The sequence below is a fragment of the Euleptes europaea genome, chromosome 10 (assembly GCF_029931775.1).
Source record: "Euleptes europaea isolate rEulEur1 chromosome 10, rEulEur1.hap1, whole genome shotgun sequence".
Taxonomy (NCBI): Eukaryota; Metazoa; Chordata; class Lepidosauria; order Squamata; family Sphaerodactylidae; genus Euleptes; species Euleptes europaea.
This window is the reverse complement of record NC_079321.1, coordinates 14,673,052-14,688,312: the sequence shown is the minus strand read 5'-3', so window position 1 is coordinate 14,688,312 and position 15,261 is coordinate 14,673,052. Positions and strand designations below refer to the sequence as shown.

The 15,261-nt window shown below is 44.6% G+C and overlaps 1 protein-coding gene across 1 annotated transcript in view; it reads right to left on the bottom strand.

Moving 5' to 3' along the window:
* COL6A3 (collagen type VI alpha 3 chain) overlaps positions 1-12,409 on the bottom strand; it is a 106,801-nt gene extending 94,392 nt beyond the window's left edge. The window contains exons 1-3 of the mRNA XM_056856863.1: positions 12,325-12,409; positions 10,642-11,259; positions 3,671-4,273 (exon numbers count right to left, since the gene is read on the bottom strand). Coding sequence (XP_056712841.1) covers positions 3,671-4,273; positions 10,642-11,259; positions 12,325-12,409 — 1,306 coding nt within the window. The remainder of the gene's footprint in view (positions 1-3,670; positions 4,274-10,641; positions 11,260-12,324) is intronic.
* Positions 12,410-15,261: the final 2,852 nt, after the last annotated feature.

Here is a 15,261-nt window from a genome sequence, read left to right as displayed (position 1 = left end):
GACACGGCACGCGTCCCCTCCAGTGAGAACAAGAGGAGAGGCCTTAATGAACACATAGGCCCCACGTTGCCTTGGCAAGCAAGGACAGGCATGGGTTAATCCAAACTACCTCCCTCTTGCACTTAATAACGTGCCTGACTGAGCACCAAGCTCCTGGAACAAAGAAAATACTTATTAAACAATTTATTTTAATCTTTCCACATTTTTTTTAAACAAAACTAATCTGCCTGACAAAATAATGGGGTCAAGATTACTCATAAAGACTTGACTACAAAACAGAATGAGACTAAGTGCTAAGTAAAGATAAACTATGGACTTCCATAAAACGTCAACCATTTAACTAAGCACCTAGTTATCAGGTAAAGAAGAGTTGGTTTTTTTATGCCAACTTTCTCTACCTTTTAAGGAGAATCAAACCGGCTTACAATCTCCTTCCCTTCCTCTCCCCACAACAGACACCTTGTGAGTTAGGTGGGGCTGTGAGAGTTCAGAGATAACTGTGACTAGCCCAAGGTCACCCAGCAGGCTTCCTGTGGAGGAGTGGGGAATCGAGCCCGGTTCTCCAGATTACAGTCCACCGCTCCTAACCACTACACCACACTGGTGCTAATAACTGCCACGGTTTAAGCTTTGCATGAAAGCCCTGTGTAGGATAGTTCATGATGGTATCTGAAGAAGTGAGCTGCGACTCACGAAAGCTTATTCCCTACCAGGAAATTTGTTAGTCTTTACGGTGCTACTGGACTCTTGCTGTTTTCTACTGTGTGGGACAGTGTAGGTCCATAAAGACATTTATTATTATTATTATCAGTTTATTTTATTAGATTTATTACCCACTCTCTTCCCAGCCGTAACTGGATTCAAATGCCATCAGATATGAAACAACCTGAATAGCCCAGACTAACTGAAGCTTGTCAAAGCTTGGAAGCTATGCAGGGTTCTTCCTGGTTAGTATTTGGATGGGAGACAGCCAAGGAAGACTTCGGTTGCTATGCAGAGGAAAGCAATGGCAAACCACCTCCACTCATCCCTTGCCTCGAAAACCCCATGAGGGGTTGCCATGAGTCCATTGCAACTTAACAGTTATTGTTATTATCGTAGTTATTATTATTATTAGTAATTATTATTATCAAGCTCAATGGGTGATCTGGGGTCAATCTCTCACTTTTGGCCTAACCTACCTGATAGGGTTGTTACAAAGCCAAGGTGGTGGTCATGGAAAGGCACTGTACGCTGTCCTGAATTCCACAAACAAGGGTAGAAGGGTAGGCATGCCATTCTACTTACCTGTTGTTTTCTTATCCCATATGTTGGTAAACTAGACATGCAGTTCTGTTCACCAAAGGCACTGTTTACTTAAGACAAAGACTTACCCTGCTATCCTGAAACATCCTATTGCTCCCCAATGCATTTTTGTAGTTAATATCCTGCCAAGTAAGTGACTGCTGTCATAGCCCAAAGACACTCTGTATGTGCTCTGAGGCATCATTTCCTCATCTCATGACAGCTGCATAATGTGTACCCTGCAACAGGCATTTATGACTTACTTTGCCATTCCCTGTGGCAGGTAGGCATTCAGGTCAACGACAGAAATGTAGCTGCATCAGTCTATTGCAGCAAAACAAAACAGACATCCAGTGGCACTTGAAGGGACCACCGGATTCCTGCTTTATTCAGGTTAATCCTAAAGAGAAAATGCCTTCATGCAGTAAAATCTGAGAAGAAGAAGAAGAAGAAGAAGAAGAAGATGAAGATGAAGAAGAAGAGATTTTTATATGCCGACTTTCTCTGCTGCTTAAGGAAGAATCACCCTGTGAGATAGATGGGGCTGAGAGAGCTTGAAGAGAACTGACTAGCCCAAGGTCACCCAGCTAGCTTCATGTGTAGGAGTGGGGAAACCAACCTGGTTTACCAGATTAGCCTCTGCCGCTCATGTGGAGGAGTCGGGAATCAAACCCGGTTCTCCAGACCACTCCTAACCACCGTTCTTAACCACTACACCATGCTGGCTCTCAAGCCTCTGATTTTTTTGGTTAGTGCAACGAAAAATAGCTGCCCTGCATTAGATAGTTTTGACAGGTAGGCTTTTTCTGTCACCCTGGTTAACAGGAAATGCCTTCCTAAGGCAATGCTAATAAGAGGCTGTCTTTGTTCTTGCACCAGGAGGGCCCAAGCCAAGGCCCTGTGTCTCTGCTTGAACCTAGCTTATGGAATTCATTCTTGAGATGTTTCTCGGTGGGAGGGGGCTTCATTTGAATCTGTCTGAGGAGGAGGCAGCTCGAGAGCTATGCAGGAACTTCTTTCTGACCTCTTGCAGACACAGCTGAGGCCTCATGAGGAGCAGAGTGTTTGTGTGAAGCAGAGTATCTGTGCAGAGACTGTATATGCCATTGCTGCCATTTGGGAACGCAGCGGCTCCAGCTGATGTTTCCACAACCATAAAAATTACGGCAGCTGCACATGCTGGCCATAGTCAAATGTTAACCAGCCCTGTGCCAGCCAGTTGAAGCATCAATGGCACCACCCAGAATGCAGAATTTCTAATGTGTGCAAGTTAAACAGGTCGGATCTAAAGAGGCCTTGAACAATGAACATGATTATAAAGCAAGGTCTGGGAATAGCCTTGAAAACAGCATAATTGTTGGATTAAATCTGATTGACAGTGGGTTCTGTGCTCCTCTAGAATCAGCCCCTCCCTTCTGGTGACAGTTACTTGCCAACTGACACTGGCAACTGTCATTTACTCTAAGTATCACTCTGTGTTCGCTCTCTGCCTCTCTCTCTCTCAAGATGTAACAATGTTTCAGTTAAGATGAGGTAAATGTTATAGAAACCTCAAAAGGAAAATGTTGTTTATTTTAAAAGACTTTATAAACATTTATTAAGAACAGTTTTCTTCAATTTTAATATGCGTGCTGTTCATATTCCTCCACATATAGAGTTTTTGGCTGTTTTGAACTCTGCTGCTTTAAACAGGTGGAATATCCTGCACCGAGTGAGTGCTGGGATATTGCCCCATATAATGGATTGGATTAATTTCCATTTCCCCCCTTACAATAATCACTGCTATTTAATGCATTATTACATTTTATTGTATAAAGATTTTGCTCTTCAAATGCCCCCAAACCCCTTAGATTCATTGCCTCCATCACATCCTCCCTTCTTCCCCTCTTCTGCCAATCCTGATTACAGCTGTGGCACATTCACCTGCATACTCTTTGCATCAAGAAGAAGAGTTGGTTTTTATACTCCTCTTTTTCTCTACCTTTAGGAGTCTCAAAGTGGCTTACAGTCGCCTTCCTTCCCCTCTCCACCACAACAGGCACCTTGTGAGGTAGGTGGGGCTGAGAGAGTTCGGAGAGAACTGTGACTGGACCAAAGTCACCCAGCAGGCTTCATGTGGAAGAGTGGGGAATCAAACCCACTTCTCCAGATTAGAGTCCGCCGCTCTTAACCACGACACCACACTGACTGACACTAAGTGGTTGGATGGGGGACCTCCTGTACGCCACCATGAATTTCATGACAGAAGAAAGGTGAGACACTAGGGTAATCGATCAGCTCTCAGGCTAGTAATCACGAAACCAACATAAAAAGTACCGTACAAGAGAGAAAATAACTCAATTACATATATGTACACAAAAGAGTTCATTAAAAAAACCATACATACCTTCTGTAAGAATGGTTGGGGCATCTAACAATATAATTCTTTGGGCCACTCCCGCAATGTTTGGTAGTAAGAGTTCTTGAAGTTCATCAAGGTTACGTGTGTCCAGGGCAGTGAATACGAAGCTTCCGTCAGTAGCAATGTGCTGAAGCTCTACAGTGTCAGCATTCTCGACCCCAATGCAAAATGTGAATACGTTCGCCCTTTTGATGGCTAAGACCCCCTCTCGGATGTCATCGCTAGACTCACTGCCGCTTATCAGCACTAAAACCTGGGGCACCCCTTCCTCTATCCTGCTGCCTCCTGACCGAGTGAAGTGGTTTTGCACCACGTACTCAAGCGCTTCCCCAATATTTGCTTCCTCACCACCAAGGAAACTAAGGGCTTTCATTGCATCTAGAACATCAGCTTTTTGGTCGTGGCTGTCCAAGGTGAACACCGTTCTGGGTCGGTCGCTATACGTCACCACCCCAACATGTATCTGCTCAGTTCCAACTGAGAGTCTTTCAATAAAATTTGCAAGAAAATCACGAAAGGCTGCAAAAGTGACAGGGCCGACGTTGTTTGATCCATCAATAAGGAAAATAATGTCAGCAGATTCTTGTGCTTAAAAAAAGAGAGAAAGGCACAGGTGAAAGCATTAAACAAAGTGATTCCATGCAAGTTGAACAGTGTTTTGACATGTTTCTTTGACAACTGACAAGAAACACGATTGCGGAGAAACAAAACAGGACCGCCAAAGACAATGAAACCTGCCTGCTAGTTCTGCATTCTGATTGAATATGAATTATCCGCTCATAAATATTAATCACGCAACCATCTTGTATTTTAAAGAATTCCCATTCAAGACCCTACTTGGGGCTTCTTCTCATGTTGTGATTCGCAAGCACAGGAGAGTTACTCCGCGCACTTTAAAAGACAACAGCATGAAATGTCCCCTGGCCACTTCTGACAAATGGTCTTTGCCAACAGGATTTCAGAACTCACTTTTTTTGTGAGCTAATATATACCTAAGACTTTCTCATCCTGCTATTTCCATGCACAGGCAGGCTCAGGATGGAATGCCAACCAATGATTGCAAAGTGTGCCGAAAACAAAGGGGGAAAGTCTTTTACAAGACAAGAAAGGTGGATGATATTTATACCATTTTGGGGTTAATAACTTTGTTCCAAATGACATATGACTAGCCCCATAGTGCAGAGTGGTAAGCGGTAGTACTGCAGTCCAAGCTCTGCTCACGACCTGAGTTCGATCCCAATGGAAGCTGGTTTCAGGTAACTGGCTCAAGGTTTACTCAGCCTTCCATCCATCTGAGGTCGGTAAAATGAATACCCAGCTTGCTGGCGGTAAAGTGTAGAAGACTGGGGAAGGCAATGGCAAACCACCCCATAAACATAGTTTGCCTAGAAAACATCGGGATGTGACGTCACCGCATGGGTCAGTAATGACCCGGTGCTTGCACAGGGGACCTTTACCTTTACCTTATATCTTTGAAACATATAATACTAAAAGGCAAACTGCCTTGACCTGGATGGCCCAGCCTAGCCCAATTTTGTCAGATCTCAGAAGCTAAGCAGAGTCACCCCTGGGTAATATTTGGATGGGAGACCTCCAAGGAATACCAGGGTCATGAAGCAGAGGCAGGCAATGGCAAACTGCCTCTGTTTGTCTCTTGCCTTGAAAACCCTATGGCATCGCCGTAAGTTGGCAGCAACTTGATGGCAGTTTGCATGTGCACAGAAAAGGCAAACTGCAGAAGATTAGAGCATACACAAATATGCTTACAGATTTGATTTATGGGAATACTGTAAAATTTCATTTGCAGCCAAAAGACTTTACAGATTTTATTCTTCATATATGACTACCGGATATTCAATCATGTAATGCAGAATCTTGTTAAAACAGGGTGAAGAAGCCAGATGTAACATAATTATCCAACCTTAGGTGTTATAACCTTTTCTAAGTGGATCAACTGGGATGAACCAACACTGACAATCTCCTGAACTATGGACCTGCCAATGGGAAGCAACCTGGTCAGTCGTTTGAAGTCACTTATGACTGAAGGGAATGGTTTGCTCAGTTCTATGCAATCTAAGGGTGAAGGACTCTGACCCCAAGCTTGCCTGTCTCAGGCAACCACAGAGAAAACTCCCTGTTCAATCAGCATGCCTGAATAAATGGCCCTCAGCATGTCTGTCTCCATGCATGGACTCTGCCTTGGTTTTTTTCCACCAGGAATTGAACTTGGGCCTCTGATTAATTCCGTCCAAACAGTGGAATGATCTGGTCATGGAAAAGTTTAGCGCATCACCACAAATTGGTTAGCAGCAGACTGATGTTACCAAAATGGTATCATCCTTAATTTTCACAGCCCTATAAATTATGTTAAAATTATTTAATTATGAAATAGCCTATCAAACCTTATTAAATACTCTGTTGTCATCCCCACTATTACATTGTTTTAAAAGTATAACTAGAAAAAATCACTCCAACTTTCTCCATTTATGATTTTGAAATAAAACCAGCTGCTGCTTCTATTACTACTACAATATATCTTTTATCTTTGTTCTACCTGTTTAGTTCTCTTCCCTGGACAGAGCTGGATATGTGATTTAAGGGACTTGGTCTAGATCTGTAGCCACTGGGTGTTTGGGGCAAACCTACCCTATCTCACCCCTTGAGGGGACAGGTTTTTTTTGGGGGGGGGGGTTCTAATCTTGGCAGGTCTGACTCGAGCCTTTCCGTTCTAGAAGTAAAAAGTGGCAAGTTAAGGATGTCAGCTCCGTGTTGGGTTTTCCTGGAAATGAAAGCCAGTGTGGTGTAGTGGGTTGCATCAGGATGGTTGGCCTGGTTGGCCACTGTGTGAACAGACTGCTGGACTTGATGGGCCTTGGTCTGATCCAGCAGGGCCTTTCTTATGTTCTTATGAGAACCCCACAGAGGTGCCCTTAAAGGATGGGCTGTGTACAAATTATAGGATCTGGAAGGTTTAAAGTTCCCTATTTTTCATTTTAAGAATCCCATTCTTTGTCAGTCTCAATTCTTTTTCTCTTTTTCGGAACCTGAAAACCCTCCTTCGCTGGTTCTACATCACCAGAAGGTTACATGAAAATTGCTTGTAACTGTTAAAGAACATACCGCTGATCTCAAGGAAACAGAAAGAAAAGTATATATAACAGTTGGATAATTTGTTGCTACTGAAATACCATTCTACTGAAGTACATATGAAGAATTAGGCTAGTGGAAAATTAAAGCGTGATTTGTTACACAACTCAGCAAAGAATGGCTGGCTTAGAAAGAAAGCGGTAACTAAAAGTCACTAACTGTGACCAAATATCTCAGGGCAAAACACAAGTCGCTATTTAAAGAGACTTTATTATTTGCAGAATGTCAAAAGCACCAGATGTATTTTGATTATTCTTTGGAATATGGATGCAAATGAATACAATCCAACATTACTGCATGCCACATCACTTAAAGATGGAGGAAAATAACAATAAACTGTATATATGAATCAAGGAATGTAAAATTACCCCAAGAGAGCCAATAAATGGAGGTGTGGCGTTGTGCCTATATGTATATGTCAATTTACTGTTGCTTCTTGATTTGATGTTAGAAAAAGCAAATGCTTTTCAATATTATTCTGGGACGCTGGTAGCAAGAGCAATATTGTGAGATACACACATTCTGCTTATATTGGTGCCTCTCTTTACAAAACTATTATAATTCAAATAACCAATGCGCATGGTCACTTTATATAAATTAAATTAACACATCCCTTCAAGCTATGCTCTGCCAGGTGTCTTGAGACTGTGCGTTTTGGAGGTTAAATAAATGCTTCAGATTAGAGAACCACAAAATATTGTTTCCAGATCTTCAGACAGTATGGCATAAATGCCAGGAAAGAGGGTCTCGAACTATAGGTGCCCATGCCTTAAATCCCTTAAGGGACAATATATGCATACAGAGGAAGCGGAAGGAGATATTTCATAGCTGTGCCTTTTACATAGTCATAAAGCCTCTGAAAGAAATGTCTCCCTTCCACGCCACCTTTTGCAGAGGGATCCTTCCTCACCGAAAAATCTGGAGAAGAAGAGTTGGTTTTTATATGCCGACTTTCTCTACCACTTAAGGGAGAATCAAACCGGCTTACAATCTCCTTCCCTCCCCCTCCCCACAACAGACACCCTGTGAGGCAGGAGGGGCTGAGAGAGCTCTAAGAGAGCTGTGACTCACCCAAGGTCACCCTGCTGGCTTCATGTAGAGGAGTGGGGGAACCAACCTGGTTCACCAGATTAGCATCTGCTGCTCAGGTGGAGGAGTGGGGAATCAAACCCAGTTCTCCAGATTGAAGTCCACCGCTCCAAACCACTGCTCATAACTACTATACCATGCTGGCTCTCAGATTAATTCTATTAAAGCCAGCAGCCAAAGTCCTTTCCGGCAATTAAAAGTAGCCTAAAATAAATTTAATTCAGTCACCAGGTGTTTTTTTTTTTAAATGCTTAATGATGCTGCAAAGGCCAGCCTGTCAATTAGGAAACACCTCCCAGTTTCCATCAGTAATCTGGAGCTGGCTCCATAAAATCTGCAGAAAACAAGTGAAAACATTGGTTTGGCTGTGGGTCATGCAGCAATGCGGTGGTGAAGAAAAAGTGCCAATGATGGAGCCGATGGGATGAGGTTAATTAGACAAGACAAGATGAGGGTTAGGACAGGGGATGGGACTGCTGTTCTCTTGGATCACTCGAAATGCGTCACCTCCTTTCATGCACCCCCACGGTATAAAAACAAAGGTCTGATCCCTTATCGTTGTGGAATAATCGGATACATCAGAATTGAACTGATTTTTTTTCATATTTGTGATTTTACATCAGTTGAAACACTCTGCAGCAAAGCGTTCCTGCTCTACTCTTCCCAATATGAAGTAACCACCAGTAAAATAACCACAAAGTGTTGTATTCCCCAAAAGATAATTCACTCTCTCCCTTTCTTTTCTTGCATATCAAGAAGGGTGGGAGAAGAGGGATGGGAGAAGAGGGGTGGCTGTTGTGTATATTGTGTCTTGCTAGGGGGTCTAGGGAAAAAACAAGTATTTGCCAAAGATAGGGCACGAGATACATCTGACATAGCTAGATTAGAAGGCCAATCTCAACCCTTAAAAAGCAATTAATTTAGCTTTTTTTCCCCTGTAACTGTTTCAACTAACTGTCCAAGATGAAGGTAAATCTAAGCAACAGAGTTCATGGACGGTTGAACAGGTACGTAATCTCTCAGTCAACTTGCAAACTCAGCAAGAAAAGAGGAGTGATATCATTGCTACCACTACAATTTGACCTGTCAGATCCCGACGAGTTTCGTGATAAGCTTCCTCAGGGGAGCTCGGTCAGAAACTTCTCTGGCTTCCGCCTTGGATAAATAGGAAAAGGTCAAATGAACTGTTCCCTCTTGCATCCTTTTCTTCTTTTTTCTCCTACCTACCAGTGCAGCTTCATTTTCTTACTACTTGTTGAGGCAGACCAAATGCTTGTTAATAGCAATAACAAAATATAATTCAGGCTTATCGCCTCACCCTGTAGGTAGGGAAATATATCAAATACTTCCTGCAGCGATAGGAACTGTGTGAATGAGGACTACCTCCTCGAGGTAGTTGTTAGTGTAATAAAACTTTGTTATAGATATGCACATCAGTGGGCTGGGAGATTTCTCAAGCAAAATTATGTATATGTGGGAATTCTAGCAGTTATCCATTGGCAATGACTTAATATCTACCTAAGGATATGGGTAAGGAGCCCCGTGGTGCAGAGTGGTAAGCTGCAGTACTGCAGTCCAAGCTCTGCTCATGACCTGAGTTCAGTCCTGACGGAAGTTGGTTTCAGGTAGCCGGCTCAAGGTTGACTCAGCCTTCCATCCTTCCGAGGTCGGTCAAATGAGTACCCAGCTTGCTGGGGGTAAAGTGTAGACTACTGGGGAAGGCAATGGCAAACCACCCGGTAAACATAGTCTGCCTAGTAAACATCAGGATGTGACATCACCCTATAGGTCAGGAATGACCAGGTGCTTGCACAGGGGACCTTTACCTTTAAGGATATGGGTTAGCTTTGCATCTGTTATATCTCTAGGACAGTGAGACCTGGAAAAACTGCATTCACTCGGGACTCAACAGCTGTTCTGGAATAAGCCATTTTTTCAGCTTCCCAGACAGGACTATTGTGAGCATAAATGAGGCATAAGATATATTGTTATCTGTCTTGCACTTTGTGAGATACACATGACTATGTAATTAAGCTAATGATTGAGGCTCAATGGATGTCATGTTTGTTTGGTTTTGCTTTATGGTGCCAACTATGCCAGGTTGAGTCTGCTGGAAAGCGTACGCATCAGGGAAACCTTTGTTTTTAATCCATTCCATGCGCATCTTAGGGCCTTTACAGACAATAATCTTAGCTTAGGAGGATCCCGATGTCTTGCTGAACAGAGAGAAATCACATTTTCACGGCACTCAAACCACAACACACCACTGCTGAGAAAATGCCATTTCCCTTCAGCAGCGAAACAAGTGACATAACTTTCTCTCTCCTCGTGCCAATTTGTAAAATATTAAAATGTCTTATGTTGCTTACAATGTTTTACAAAAATATTAGCGGTCAAACATTCTCCCACCGTAATACTTAAGTATTGGAGTGCCCTTGCAATGAATACAGGGAGAGATCTGCAGCAACCCTGCTTCATTTCATGATCTTCTCCCCCCCCCCCCCCGCCGCCTTTTTCCTTTGCGGGCCACACCGGCTGCGCAGCTCCAGCAAATTCCCTGTCCAGATAATACTGGAGCAGAACATTGTACTGGAACAGAGTTTTTAAAAAATGGTCATTATCTGGAAAGGCCCTGGGACTACACATCCAAATGGAACCGGGGCAACTGCAATATTGCCCTCAAGTACAAGTATTGCAACGTCACAGCAGAATAGTGTTACCTGTGATGTCTTTAATCACTCCATTGGCTCCAGCCATTTCTGGAGTAACAGACGAATGAACACTGGCCACTAAGTCTCCTATAATGCCGTGCAGGGCAGCAAAATTCTCTAGGTTGAACAGGTGCGTATCAAGGGGTTCGCTCGCTATTTCCTTTAATTCCCTTTCCACTGCATCCTGAACTCCGATGGCAAACATGTTTACATCGGCAGATTTAAGAACAGATGATGGCAGGACCACATCATCCTGGGATCGTCCGTCCGTTAAGACTATGATAATCTGGGGGACGCCATCGCTCACTCTGCTTCCGGCAACTTTAGTGAGATGGTTCCGAATTAGGAACTCTAATCCTTCTCCGGTCTTGGTTCCTCCCCCCATATAGGTCATGTGCGAAATATGGGAGAGGATGTCTTGCATACTGTGATACGTGTTTAACTGGAACTCTGTATGTGGGTTTCCGCTGAACTGGACCAGACCAAACCGAAAATCATTTTCACCCACATCTAATTGTTTTACAACATCATACAGAAACTCTCGAACAAGTTGGAAATGTTCGTTTCCAATGCTCCAAGAGGAATCCACTAGAAATATTATATCAGCAGCGGCACCGATTTTGACATCTTTAAAAAAACACATCAATTTATGATTTTCCAGAGGTCAGTTGAGGGGGAAAAGTCTTGTGCTATTATTTTCAGTCATGCCCAATCCCGAAATCATCCTTAGCATGGAACCCAATAAAACCCTCAAACTGGAGCAAGGAGAAGGAAAGAAAACTCATCCCTGACAAGACACTTGCATTGGCTGATATAGGATGCTATCATTTTACACCCGACTCATACACCTCATCAATCTAGAACTGTCATGTTTTCCAGATGTGGTATGTTCCAGAGAGATCTCCTTTGCTATGTAGATGGCATTGTCAGCATCTTTCCCAATGACTTCATGACCTACAAATCATACTCAAAACTTCAGCTATTTGACTGGTGACTCTCCTGGTTGCACTTGTGAATACTGAAGTAATTCTGCCGGCATGGTTCATGGCCCACGCCTCAGACCTGCTGAATCAGCAAATCACTTTGTGCTTCAGAACTGACCATCCATCACAATGTTGCAAAACAGGATGCATGAATCAAGAGAAGCTTGAACTTTTAAAACGCTTAGATGTTTCAATCCTGGGAGTATAAAACAGGATGCAGCGGCAATGCTATACAAGAATACGATGTTAGCACTGTATGCCAATAGTCTGTGCGAGGATGTACGTCAATGAGAAATATTGGCTTATTACTTGGTGCTACAGTGATTAAAACGAAGGTCAAAGGTGGCTCACATTATTAACAAGATCCACATTACTCTCGGGTCATCTCTGTTTAACAAGAGAGATGTACTTTGTCTTAGCGAAAGCGTGCTTGGTAAATCAGGAAGCAGACACTGTACCAAAGGCAACTACTGAATCCCCCAATATCTGCCTCCAGTCAATGACCCTTTCATGACATTACACCCAGTCCCCATGGTCATGTAAAAACAACATAAGGCAGACAGATATAAAAGTCTCTGCAATTGGTTGTGATGGATTTAAACAAATGTTTGCGGCAAGTGTCTTACACACATTTTCTTCCCAAAGGCAAGAGCTGGACGCGTCTTGATTTCTGAAACTATTAAATGAGCTAAAGATGGGGAATACATACCGGGTGCCTGGGCTTCAGCTATATAACAGCCTGAGAGTAAAAGACAAAAGATTGCTGCAAAGGGTAAATGTCGATGTTTCCACATTTTCTTTGGTTAGTGGGCTGGCTAGCACCAGTTTTGCAAAGCACCAGTTTGGGGATCTGAAAAGAGGAGAAAATATGGTCAGAGAAATTCCTGTACCTATTGAAATGTAAAGAACTCTGTGTGAAGGAACTCAGTTCATGGCCTTTGCTAACATAATGGCGTTGTGTTTGATATTTCAAAATGGATTTCAAGAAGTTTCAGTAAGGCAGTAGAAGAAGAAGAGGTGTTTTTTATATGCCAACTTTCGCTACCACTTAAGGAAGAATCAAACCAGCTTACAATCACCTTCCCTTCCCCTCCCCACAACAGACACCCTGTGAGGTAGGTGGGGCTGAGAGAGCTCAAAGAGAGCTGTGACTAGTCCAAGGTCACCCAGCTGGTTTCATGTGTAGGAGTGAGGAAACCAACCCAGTTCACCAGACTAGCATCCACCGCTAGGCTTACCAGGTCCCTCTTCTTCTTTGGCGGGAGGTTTTTGGAGTGGGGGGGTCGCACGCTCCCGGAAGTGCTTCAGCACTTCCAGTTCACATCCGGAACCCTATCCACCGCAAATATGAAGGAGTGGGGAATCAAACCTCGTTCTCCAGATTAGAGTCCGCCACTCTTAACCACTACACCACACTAACAGCTCATTCCTGACCGGAATGCCTGCACTGGGTTTAGGAATAGGGCTGTTGAAAAAAAAAATTCGGTAAAATTCGGATTCGGTAAAATTTGGCACATTTTTATTTGGGAAATGTGCAAGTCCGAACTCCCCCTATTCGGATCTGTGGAATTCGGCATGAAATTCGGCGTTCCCGAATAAATTCGGCCAAATAAAGCCATTTAAAGCACATTCGCGGCTTTCCGTGGCTCTGGGGGGGCATTTTGGAGGTAGAGGTCCCAAACTTTCAGGGTAGCTTGGAGGGACCCTTCTTGCAAGAACCCCCAAGTTTGGTGAAAATTGGGTCTGGGGGTCCCAAGTTATGGGGTCTGGAAGTGGTCCCCCCATCCACCCATGGAATGAACGGGAGCAGGCAAACCTTAATGTGCATCTCGAGAGCGGCAAATCCAAGGCAAAACCTCCCATTGTTTCTCATCGGCTATTTAAGCACGGGAGGTTTTACTTTGGATTTTCCGCTTTCTAGATGCACATTTCCCCCAAACAAATTCTCAAAACTCTGCAGGGGGGCTTATTGTTGAGATGTGAGAATTTGGATGGGGAAAATGTGCATCTAGAGAGCGGAAAATCCAAGGCAAAACCTCCCATTGTTGCGGACTGATAAAAGGCGGCGTTGTTTACAATTTGCTCCACTTTACCTTGGGAGCAAAGCCCCACCACGGCTCTTACTTCCGAGTAAGCAGGTTGGAGGATCAGGACTGCCCGCCCTTTCCTCTACATTTCGCTTCCTCCTGTCACCGCTTTCTCAGCCCCGGGGGCACCCAAAAACAACGAAGACCAGGGTGGGGGGGAATTGAGGGAGGAGACAATGTGGCTGAGCTGTCACTGTCAGGGGAAAGGAGAAATCCTGAGCAGGGACACCCGCGGGGGGGGGCGGGGAGGGAGGAATAAGCAGGATGCTGCATTGTATGGCACACGACACCACTGGCGCATACACACATGCACGCTACACGCCATTCCCTCCCCCCCCCCATCGCGCAAAAGAAGGCAAAAACTCGGATTCTACAGACACGGCCCACCGAGACAATCAATCCCCCCCAAGCAGAACAGCCCCCCCTGCGACAAGAAGATGCAAATTCCAAACGAAGGAGAATAATGGGGCAGCCAGAGAGAGACTCACCGACCCACACTGACCTCCAGGCGAAGGTGGCAACCAGTGAAAACAGCAAAAAAACCACTTGCATAGAGGCAATCAACCCCCCCAAGCAGAACAGCCCCCCCCCCGCGTGACAAGAAGACACAAATTCCAAACGAAGGAGAACAATGGGTCAGCCAGAGAGAGAGACTCACCGACTCACACTGACCTCCAGGCGAAGGTGGCAACCAGTGAAAAAAAAAACTAGCGCAGAGGCAATCAACCCCCCCAGCAGAACATCTCCTCCTTTGGCTTCCCCCACACACACAGAATCTCTCCCCCCTCCCACATACACACACACAGGAAAAAAGTTATAGAGAAAAGCCCCCAAATGGGTCAAACTGTGGATGTCTTCTCTTCCAGCAGAAGCAAGGGTCAGGAGGAGTAATCCAATCTGATTCCAGCAAGCAGCAGCAGGTCACCTCAGCTCAGGATCTCTCATGATCAGCACAGGATCAGCAGCAATGGAAGGAATACAGACTCACACACACAGACTCTCTGGCTATTTATGCACGGGAGGTTTTGCCTTGGATTTGCTGCTCTCTATATGCACATTTTCCCCATCCAGATTCTCAAAACTCTGCATGGGAGCTTATTGCTGAGTTTTGAGAATTTGGATGAGGGAAATGTGCATCTAGAGAGTGGCAAATCCAAGGCAAAACCTCCCGTGCATAAATGGCCTCTCTCTCTCCCCCCGGGCCGAACAACAACCCGGGACAACGCACACCCCCTCATACACGGGGATCTCTCTCTCACACACACAGACACACTCCCCCCCCCCCGGGCTGCGCAACAACCCGGGACCATGCACACGCACACACCCCCATGGGGATCTCTCTCACATACACACAGACACTCTCTTTCTCTCCCCGGGCAGTGCAGCGGCCAGGCTCATGCACTCATCTGCGACTGATTGGCCAGAAGAAGACCCAGCTTGGCCACCTATTGGCCGTGGGAGAATGCTGATTCGGGGGCGCCGAAGTGGTACGAATTTATCCGGCGTCCACTAGAACTCACCGAGTTCGGCTCGTTATTTTCCCGCCTTTTTTTACTTTG